The 11,643-nt window shown below is 41.8% G+C and overlaps 1 protein-coding gene across 2 annotated transcripts in view; it reads left to right on the top strand.

Annotated features, from left to right (window-relative positions):
- Positions 1 to 11,643, top strand: part of HSDL2 (hydroxysteroid dehydrogenase like 2) — a 124,583-nt gene that overhangs the window by 54,901 nt on the left and 58,039 nt on the right. For both annotated transcript variants that reach the window (XM_079928034.1, XM_079928035.1), the window contains exon 5: positions 7,201 to 7,315. In XM_079928034.1, coding sequence (XP_079784160.1) covers positions 7,201 to 7,315 — 115 coding nt within the window. The remainder of the gene's footprint in view (positions 1 to 7,200; positions 7,316 to 11,643) is intronic.

The raw sequence follows: 11,643 nt of genomic DNA on the forward strand, positions 1-11,643 counted from the left end.
AAGCAAAGCTGTACAGACAAAATCTCACACAGAAGCATACACATACACACTCACAAAGAGAGGAAAAGGGGAAAAATAAATTGTTCTCTCAACGTCCACCTCCTCAATTTGGGATGATTCGTTGTCTATTCATGTATTCCACAGATGCAGGGTATATCAAGTTGATTGTGGAGCTTTAATCCGATGCTTCTGAGGCTCTGGGAGAGATTTCCCTTTCTCTTCTTTGTTTGCACAGCTCCCTGGGCTCAGCTTTGGATTTGGCCCCGCCTCTGCGTGTAGGTCGCCGGAGGGCATCTGTTCTTTGCTCAGACAGGATGGGGTTAAAGGAGCAGCTGCTCTGGGGGCTCTGGCTAACTCAGTTTGGGGGGAGGGAGGGGTGCGAATGCGGGGCGAACCTGCGGCGGCAGAGGCCAGCGCGATGTTGCACCAGCCTGAGGCGCGCCGTGCGTTCTCCCGGGGAAGTTGTCCCTGGATCCCGGGACCCTGGTAGTGGCGGGCTTTACAGGCTCCCCGGAAGGGAGGTGTGGATAGTGACCTGTGCTTGCACACAGGCTTCTTGGTGGCGGCAGCAAAAGCCTTAGCGTCTTAATGTCCATCTCTGGGGTCTGTGCCGTTAGCCGCGGCTCGCCTCCATCTCTGGAGCTCCTTTAAGCAGCGCTCTTAATCCCCTCTCCTCGCGCACCAGGAAACAAAGAGGGACGAAAAAGTCTCTTGCCTCTTCGGCAGGTCCAGACTTTTCCCGGACTCCCTCCCGGCTAGCCGTGGCGCACTAACCCCCTGCAGGCTGTGTTCACGCCGCCAACCCCAGTCCTCTCCTTGCGCTCCTACCGAAGCCCGAGCCTCAGCTCCCAGCCCCACCTGCCCCGCCCGGAGAGCCGACAAGCCTCTCGGGCTGGTGAGTGCCGGTCGGCCCTGATCCTCTGTGCGGTAATCTCTCCACTTTGCCCTCCGCACCCCTGTTGCTGTGTTCTCCTCCACGGCTCCGAAGCTTTCCCCCTCTGCCACCCGCAGTCTCCGCCCGCGAAGGGGCTTCCTAGTGTGTGGAAACTTTTCCTCCTTCACAGCTCCCTCCCACTGGTGCAGGTCCCGTCCCTATTCTTTTGTCTCTGTTTATTCTTTTTTCTTTTGCCCTACCCAGGTGCGTGGGGAGTTTCTTGCCTTTTGGGAGGTCTGAGGTCTTCTGCCAGCATTCAGTAGGTGTTCTGTAGGAGTTGTTCCACGTGTGGATGTATTTCTGGTGTATCTGTGGGGAGGAAGGTGATCTCCGTGTCTTACTCTTCCGCCATCTTCCCGATTCCCCTAAAAATCATTTTGGATAGTATAACAAATTTACCATCCAAAATAAAGTTAAGACCTTGACAATAACATACATCAAGCCAAGTGGTTCCCCAGATCCCATCCACTTGTCTCTCCCCAGTTTATGTAACCATCATTTGATGACTTTTTAATATTTATTGAATAAAGTGCAGATAACCTATTGACATTCAAGATCTTTCACATTCTGGTGTTAACAGACTTGTTTTGGTTTCATCTTTCTTCTACACCCCTATGTAAACTCCCTACTTCAGCCAAAATTGTTTACATCCATTTCCTTACCTTTAATTTTTTTTGTCTCTCAGCTTTTGCTGTTCCTATTCCTGAGGCTCCTCCAGTGCCCACTCCTCCACCTCTGATCATTCCTGAAGTGTTCCCTTCTTTGTCTTTTGAAATCCTACCTTTTTGTGCTTTAATCTCATCTCCTTCACGAAGCCAGTTTCCTGACTATGCCAACCAATCAGAAGTGTACATTTTTCTTTCTCTGAATTCCCAAAACATTCCTTTGATCCTCATCTTGTACGACTTCAGATCTTAGTATTTCTTTTTTGTCCCCAATTGGTTCATAAGCTGCTAGAAGGCAAGTGTTGGGAGTTGAACTGAGACTTTGATGGCATTATAGCAAGGCACGTAGCCATGTCCAGATCCTGCCCTATTACCACTCTCTCCCTATAATATTCCAGAGACTGTATGTACATACAAAGGATATTGCCCAATGGGAAACAAGGTTAATGCTTTATTGTTAGCAAGGCTCGTGCTTATAACTCCCAGTGTGGAGTGCTGTGTTATTCAGGACTGGAGCACAAAGCTTTGGCTCAAATGGGGCCTCTTCTTTTAAATCCAAAATCTTACTCCTGATTGGCAGCCTTTCCCAAAGTAATGTGAATGCCCATGAGAGAAGAGGAGAGAGAATGCAAAATTACTGGGTATTTTTTTTTTTTTTCTTACTGATCGGGCTGCAAATATGAAAGAGGAAGGAAGGATGCCACATTCATGTGCAGAACCTTTTATCTAAAATGACTTCACCTACTAGTGAAAGTGAGCAATTAGTGCCAATTAGGACTTAACCTAATTAGTTTAGCCATTCATTTTTAGGGAGGAATTAAGGGATAAGGTGGGTGAGGGTGGAAGACTGGAGCTTTTCCTTTCTCTGTATTCATCCAGTTTTAGTTCTTTCTGTTGATCCATTGGGTTTTTCAACTGAGGGCAAGTTTATCCTTCTTGGAGAATGAAATCATCAGAATATTAGGGAGAGCTGCTACCAGCTTTGTCTGAGCCCTTTCTCGATCTTTATTTCTGTCCTGTAGTTCTGTTAGAGAACATCAGCAGTTCAGCTGTTGTCTGGTATTGTCCCAAGAAACCTCTGAAATGAGTCAAGATGGACATTAGTTAAAGATACTCAAGACCATACTATATAGGCCCCCAATTCACCCCCCCATTTATTATTTTTTTAATTTAATTATTTTAAACTTATAAAAAAAATTTTTATTTTTTGACTGTGTTGGGTGTTCGTTGCTGCACGCAGGCTTTCTCTAGTTGCGGCGAGCGGGGGCACTACTCTTTGTTGTGGTGCACGGGCTTCTCATTGAAGTGGCTTCTCTTGTTGCAGAGCACAGGCTCTAGGCATGTGGGTTTCAGTAGTTGCAGCACATGGACTCAGTAGTTGCGCCCTACAGCATGCGGGATTCAGTAGTTATGGCTCACGGGCTCTAGAGCACAGGCTCGGTAGTTGTGGTGCACAAGCTTAGCTGCTTCACGGCATGTGGGGTCTTCCTGGGCCAGGGTTCGAACCCGTGTCCCCTGCATTGGCAGGCGGATTCTTAACCGCTGTGCCAACAGGGAAGTCTCCCCTTTTATTTTCATTTGTATTTTTAAAATTTTATTTTTCTTAATTGAAGTATAGTTGATTTACAAAGTTGTGCCAATCTCTGCTGTCCAGCAAAGTGACTGAGTTATACACATGTATACATTCTTTTTTTTAATATTCTTTTCCATTGTGGTTTATCACAGGATATTGACTATAGTTTCCTGTGCTATACAGTAGGACCTTGTTGTTTATCCATCTTACATATAATAGTTTTCACCCACCTTTTAACTTCCCGTCTTGAATTCTAGCTGCATTGTCTAATCTGGTTCACCAGAAAGAGTTACACATTACGTACTAATGACATCATAGTCCAAAAATTTGTTCCTGAGTGTCAAAATGTGAAGCAGCTCCACTTTCCAGAGTTGGGATCCTCCAGAATAAACTGAAGTCTCACAAATTGATTTCTTCTCCTACTGTTGCCACAGAATTTAAAGAGCCACACTGAAATCTTTTTCTTGGAAGAATTAAGACCCAGAAATATCTCCTCTCCAATTTTCTAACTCTATTTTGTCCCAGCCAAGGAGGTTCACTCAGGTGCATGGATGGTCTGCATTTTTTTAGCCACTGTAGCTTAGATTGTCTTCCATTGAACCTGGTATCATTCCTTCAGCATCTTCAATGTTGGATTAATTCAACTTTGTCTATCACGTGATGTCCTTTTCCAGGAGTAGACAGAGAAAACGGTAAGGACAAAAGCAAATCTTGGTTTTTGTTTCTTTAGAAGTCAGTGGATCCATATTATTGATTTGGGCTTCATGTCCTAGAACTTAGCTCAGTTGCTAGAAATCTTCAATTAAGAAGGTATGCTTTTCATATCTTTGGGGAAAAAAATCTCCCAATGTATTTTGCTACCTGTTGTTGAGATGGGCATCTGAAACACTTCTTTTTTTAAAAAATTAATTAATTTTATTTTTGTCTGCGTTGGGTCTTAGCTGTGTGTGGACTTTCTTTATTTGCAGCGAGCAGGGGCTACTCTTTGTTGTAGTGCCTGGGCTTCTCATTGCCGTGGTTTCTCTTGTTGTGGAGCACGGGCTCTAGGCACGCGGGCTTTAGTAGTTGTGGCATGCGGTCTCAGTAGCTGTGGCTCGCGGGCTCTAGAGTGCAGGCTCAGTAGTTGTGGCGCATGGGCTTAGTTGCTCCACGGCATGTGGGATCTTCCTGGACCAGGGTTCAAACCCGTGTCCCCTGCACTGACAGGCGGATTCTTAACCACTGCGCCACCAGGGAAGCCCTGAAACCTTTCTATCTTCTTGCTAAATTTACAAATTGGTGGTGGAGTTACCTTTATTTTGGAATCTATCCTAACATTTCCTTCCCTCCTCCTTAGGATCCACTTTGATGTATTTAAAGTGTTTTGCTTTCCATTTGCCCATTAACTTCTGCTTTTCTGGCATAACAATGCAGAATCTTAATTCTTAATTCTTCGGTGAGCTCTGTTCAGCATCTCAGCTTCTGCTGTCTCCTAATCAGGATGGCTGCCACATTTATGAGATGATTCATAGCCTGCTCTTTTTTTCCTCTGTGTTTTTTTTCCACAGATCTCCCAAGTCTTTGTATTTTGCTCGTTTGGTTTTAGTTCCATACTGTGGTTGCTACTGATATGGTCTGGTTTGGAGTTTTGTAGGCCTTTGAAGTCTGCCTTTTAGGGAACACTCTACCTTTGCCCTGATATTTCTCTCTGCTGGGGAATTATCCCTAACAAAGTCCTGCACAGTGGGTGGTGCTTTCTGACCTGTGCCCTGGGGGGCCTCTGCCACATGGTACTCCCTATCACCTTGCCTTCCCTCATCTTCAGAGTGTTTCAGGCCTTGAGTAAATTATGCTATTTCATAAACCACAGATGTAATCTTTCCTGCCACCTTTTTCTTCTGCAGCAAGCATACATATATGCCTTTTCTTTATCATTTCCCACCATCATTCCCTGATCCATTTTAATTTGGCCCATCTGAGTTCAGAAATTTTAAGATATCTCTTAATTGGACCCAGTTTTTTTTCTCTTTATCACTGGCAAGTCAAATAGAGTTTTCCCAGTCAGTATATCTTCATTACTCATCTACTTTCTTTTGCTTTTGGGCCCAGATGTTTGCTCTGCTAACATAGCTGTCACTTATTATCACATAGTGAGTGATGAAGTCAATAAAGGTTGGATTTGCCCAAGGAATCCATTGATTGGATCAACCCTCATTAGCTTCATCTCCTTAATTAGGGTAATTCTACACAGGTGGTTTGCACACCCATCAGTCCAGCATCTCACCCAGACCCACACTCAATTTGCTTTGCTCCCACCTGGCTTTTTCTTTAGTGAATATTATCTTCCTTGTCTCTTAGGCCCTAGCAGCATGCCTTATACAGAGTAGCCCCTCAGTGATTATGTCTTAGTGATGAGATTGAGCAATATCTAGTTTTGTGAATTGAGAAGCATGTCGTGGATTTAAAAATTCCTCTCACTGGTCTTTGCCACTTATGAAGGCAAACCATCATCATTTTGTTTATTCTGGAAAGCTGGTAGTCACAGGACGTGAAACTTGTCCAATATATACAGGTGATTTACTTGAGTTTGAGTTTTGTTATAACGAAGATATAAAATGTAATATAGTTGAATCCAAAGTTATTCTAAGGACACGTTTTAAGAAAACATTAGTAGCGCTAACTCTGTGCTAAAGAATATGGAAATTGAGGAATGAGGAATGAGGACGTGATCAAAATTTTATAATGTTACTATAAATGAAGAAAGGGAGCTTATGACTAATATGTTGTAAGTATAATAACCTTATTTAAACCATTTTCCACATATTGTGAGAGAGGGACAAAGCAAAGTTAAGATAATAAAAGACGTTTAAGGCAACAGTCTAACCCCAGCAGTAGAAATTGTCATATATCTATTTGATAGAATATTAAATGCTCTTTAGAAAGAATGGATGCAGCTAGAGATGATCATACTAAGTGAAATAAGTCAGAAAGAGACAAATACCATATGATATTACTTATATGTGGAGTCTAAAATATGACACAAATGAACTTATCTATGAAACAGAAACAGACTCACAGACATAGAGAACAGACCTGTGGTTGCCAAGGGGGAGGGGGATGGGGGAGGGATAGATGGGGAGTTTGGGATTAGTAGATGCAAGCTATTACATATATTGAATAGAATGCATAAACAACAAGGTCCAACTGTATCGCACAGGGAACTATATTCAGTATCCTGAAATAAACTATAATGGAAAAGAATATAAAAAAGAATGTATATATATCTATAACTGAGTCACTTTGCTGTACAGCAGAAATTAACACAACATTGTAAATCAGCTGTACTTCAATTTAAAGGAAAAGAATTATGAAGGCCATGTAGAAATGCAGAAATGTGTTTGAGATGCTTTTGTATTTTACCATTTTCATTTAACATTATTTAAGCTTGTAACCATAAATGTTACATATGGATAAGGACTGGATAGAATATGCAGAAATAATCATTACTCTAAATTTATTTTGTGTATAAGTTACCAAAACAAACCTGATCTATTTTCATGATTTGCCTGGAATTTAAACTCTAGGTCATTTCTCTTTTCCCAGTTCCCAAGACCAGAAAGGAGCTCTTCCATTTAAGTAAGGGCCTTTGAGAGGAGGGAGACCGGTGTGCTTGGAAGGGAGACAGGCCTTGGAAAGATGATGGGGGGGGGTGGGAAACTTTAAGGAAATTGACCTAAGGTTCTTGGAGACAAGGAGGGAAGACCAGGAAGTAAGAGAACAGATAAGGACGGGAGCTACAAACCACTAAGGACTAAGCTTCCTTGCAGTTTCCTGGGGAGCCCTGGTTATGGTCTCCATGTGCCAGTGAAAATCATTTGGGTGCTGTTTTGACATACCTACTGAGTCTTGCATTGGTGTATTCGTCAGTCATATTATCTAAAAGAAGTATTTGTGAACTCGGACTTCAACTATATAGAGTGAATGTTTTTTATTTCTTTTTGTTATAAAGTCTAAATTACATTACTAAGAAGTTGATTATTTGAATACAGGAATTGATATTCTGGTGAATAATGCCAGTGCTATTAGCTTGACCAACACATTGGAAACACCTACAAAGAAAGTGGATTTGATGATGAACATCAACACCAGAGGCACCTATCTTACGTAAGTTAAAGACCTGTGGGAGAGAGTGTTGCAGTGTTTTGTCAGAGAACTAGTTGTAAACAGATTTGAATAGGTTAGGAATACAGTTTAAAATCTAGTCAACCCTTATAAAGGCCTAAAAGTGCTCCAAGTCAGTAGGTAGTATTTTAAATAGTTTTATTCAGAGTGCCTTTTCTCTGTGATTCTAATAAAGACTAAAGTAAAGCTCAAACATTTTCAAACATTTGCATGAGTAAATACATATATATATGCATACCAAGTCTTCTGGCAAACCTGCAGTAGTCTCTTCCTCTGAAAAACACTGGAGTTTTAGTTATGTAAATAACAAGAAGCTCATTATGAATCCCATTTTAATGTAATTGAAAAAGGCTAATGCTATCTTAGGCAGTGTCAGGGAAAATATCAAATATAGAATGAGAGCAAATGTAGTCCTGTTGTGTTCTGCATTGGTCAGACCTAGTCCACTCTTGTTTGTTTGTCCATTTGTTTATCTGTTTATTTACCTTCGGGTTCTACCATTTTTCATGTGGATATAAGGGAAGATCAGCACAGAACTTTCTTATCTGCCTTATATGTACTTGTGTGTATCTGCCTTACATGTTTGCATAGAACAGGTGGTTAGGAACTTGGGCTTTGGAGGCAGACTCCTTTGAGGATTCAAATTTCACCCCCACCCTTCATGACTCACTATCTTCATGAGCTTGTACAAGTAACTTAAGCTCTTGCAGAGTCTGTTTTCTCATTTGTAAAATGGGGATAATAGAGAAGTATGTCATAAGATTGGTAATAAGGGTTAAATGTAAAATTTGTCTTTAATTTTGAACTTTGCCCTTGGATGTGTGTTTTTGGATCAGCAAAACTTGGCTCTGACAGTGTTAAACATTTTGTTTTTATTAGTTACCTATATTCATAATTTCATTAGCTGCCTACATGAAAAAAATCAGGAGATTTACACAAAAATCCCGATTTCTGGCTTTCTTGAAACACTGGCCACATAGAGACAGCGTTCCCACGTGGCAACAGTTAGCTACCATAGCCCAGTGGCAGAGTATCAACTGCGTTATCAGATGGGGACTGGGCACCATTGTCTCTGGATGCTGAGGGCAGGCTAAAAAGTTGCCACTTATCATTGTGCTTGCACTTTTCCTTCTTCTATTAAAGGAGAAAGTAAAATATTTCTCATACCCATGTCTCTATCTGAAGTGGGAAAATGAGACATATGCCGAGAGGGCCATATGTGCAAGTAAAATGGTTGAGAGCTTGCTTCTTTGTAGATGTGGGGCATATTTCTATAAATTCGGTGTGTAACCTATATTCCTCCTGAATGGAAACCATAGAGAATTAAACCGTAGTAAGATCTGTGGCAAGCATATTGAAAAGATTATGGTGAAAAACTTAATGAACTAGAAAGAGGACTAACATTTCAATAGGTTTGTGTTTACTTTCAAATAAAATAAGCAATGCTGCTGTGTGATGCAGTTATGTGTTACAAGAAGAAATTATCTGGGCATCAAAATATTTTACAGCTGGTAACTTTGTGAAAGAATTTTGATTGAATGTAAACACTCATTTAAATAAGTGTTTAAAAATATAAACCTAACCAGGAATACTATTCCTGCTGAATTAAGGGTTAGAAGGGCATGATGCATGAAAAACTTAAATCATTTGTGGCCGTTTCTATTATAGATGACGAAGCCACAGGAATAAATATTCCACCCACCCAGTTATATTTATTTATGGTGTCAGGATAATTTTGATGTGATTAAAGTTTTTTAGACTGGATACTCATGACATGAACATCAGGAAATGACTTGAGGATTGAGAAATGTTTTAGAAAATGTAATGTGGGTTTATCAAAAGTGGTAATCAGGACTTCCCTGGGGGCGCAGTGGTTAAGAATCTGCCTGACAATGCAGGGGACACAGGTTCGAGCCCTGGTCCAGGAAGATCCCACATGCCGTGGAGCAACTAAGCCTGTGTGCCACAACTACTGAGCCTGTGCTCTAGAGCCTGTGAGCCACAACTACTGAGACCGCGTGCCACAACTACTGCAGCCCGTGTGCCTAGAACCTGTACTCCACAACAAAAAGAAGCCACTGCAATGAGAAGCCCGCTCACCGCAACAAAGAGTAACCCGTGCTTGCCGCAACTAGAGAATGCCTGCGCACAGCAATGAAGACCCAATGCAGCCAAAAAATTAATTAAAAAAAAAATCCACCTGCTAGTGCAGGGGACACGGGTTCGATCCCCGGTCCTGGAAGATCCCACATGCTGCGGAGCAACTAAGCCCGTGCACCACAACTACTGAGCCTGCGCTCTAGAGCCCGCGAGCCACAGCTTCTGAGCCCACGCACTACAACTCTGAAGCCTGGCTGCCTAGAGCCCATGCTCTGCAACAAGAGAAGCCACCGCAATGCAAAGCCTGCACACCTCAACGAAGAGTAGCCCTGCTGGCTGCAACTAGAGAAAGCCCGCGCGTAGCAACAAAGACCCAATGCAGCCCAAAGTAAATAAAAAAAAAAAAGTGGTATAGACAGTGTGACTGTGATGGTCAGGGTTAACTTTAAACTTATACAAGTCTAAACTAGTGTAGAAGTGTTTCGCAGAGGTGTAGAAATTAAGTTTGTTCATTGTATTGTTCACTCGGAATAGCTCTTGCTGAAAAGTTAAAAACGGGCCGTTATGAATTCTAAGAATTAAATAGACTTCTGTGGTTTGAAATACAGACTATTCAGTGCTTTACTCATGTTGAATACAAAGTGACTGTCAGTTCTGTGACAGGGCTGTGTGGTTGTGGTGTATTGTTGTAGAGATTTTGTTTTTGATTAGAAAGAAATCAATTCTTTTTTGCCACCCAAGAGAAAATTCCCAACTCAGTTCCCAAGCAAAGATTGGGTCAAAGACTTGGCTTTTTTAGCTGACATTATGACTTATGGAAACACAAGTATATGATCCTCATTGCTCATTCCTTGTGAAATTATGTCTTTGGAAAACCCATTTGTCAAGAATAATTTGTCCCCTTTCCTATAACAAGGTCATTTTCCAAAAATGAAAGTGATGGCCTAAACTACACTCCTGTTTATAGATTTGTTCAGTTCAAAACAAAACCAAAAAATCCGATATAGGAAAATGAACTAACTTTAAAATTACCTTTATGAATGAAAACTATTTGTGCAGTTGAAGAACTACAAATGGAATACATAAGCTGTAGGGCACTAAGGTACTAAAAACTAAATATGAGTACGTTGGAGTAATAGATCTACAAATATCTCAGGAATAGATACCCTAAAATAAAACCCTTTTTTATTTTTTTTATTTTTTCGGTACGCGGGCTCAGTGGGCATGGCTCACGGGCCCAGCCGCTCCGCGGCATGTGGGATCCTCCTGGACCACGGCACAGACCCGTGTCCCCTGCATCGGCAGGCGGACTCTCAACCACTGCACCACCATGGAAGCCCTAAAACCCTTTTCAAAAGCAAAGATTCTATTCACTGTTGAAAGTTCCTATATTTATTAACAGCTATTTTTAAAAATAAAATTTATTTATTTATTTATTTTGGCTGCATTGGGTCTTCGTTGCTACGCGTGCGCTTACTCTAGTTGCGGTGAGCGGGGGCTACTCTTTGTTGCCGTGCACAGGCTTTTCATTGCAGTGGCTTCTCTTGTTGTGGAGCACAGGCTTTAGGCACACGGGCTTCAGTAGTTGCGACACGTGGGCTCAGTAGTTGTGGCACAGGGGCTTAGTTGCTCTGTGGTATGTGGGATCTTCCTGGACCAGGGCTTGAACCCGCGTCCCCTGCATTGGCAGGTGGATTCTTAACCACTGTGCCACCAGGGAAGTCCCTATTAACAGCTAATTTTAAATAAAATTGTTCCCAGTTAAAGGCATTTTACAATGCCAGTTGAAAGACCTGACATTGACCTTTGAACCAAAAATAGGGTGTCAGGTTTTTGGCTCTCTATGAAAGGCATACATTATAAAAGAGAAATTCATAATGAGACATTTCCATTTAAATTTTTGTTTTGTTTTTTATTTAGTGACACTCATTTCATTCACAGAAGATAAGTACAGATTGTTTTCTCAGGGAAGCCTGAGAAGCATCCTCAGGGAGAGAGTAGGGGAAGGCCCAAAGAACTGACCTATTTGGAGATTTCAGCAAGGATCTGGAGCTGCTTCCTGATCCCTGGTGCCCAGGGCCCTGTGGCCTGTGTCTTGTGTTCTAGTGGTTTAAAGAAACAGGGCTGGAAGACAGGAGGTAGAATGCAGATCCTGATTTATATTTCTAAGTTTTAATTAAATATATAATCTCCAGTATTATATGTGTTTG

Source organism: Stenella coeruleoalba (genome assembly GCF_951394435.1).
Source record: "Stenella coeruleoalba genome assembly, chromosome: 7".
Lineage (NCBI taxonomy): Eukaryota > Metazoa > Chordata > Mammalia > Artiodactyla > Delphinidae > Stenella > Stenella coeruleoalba.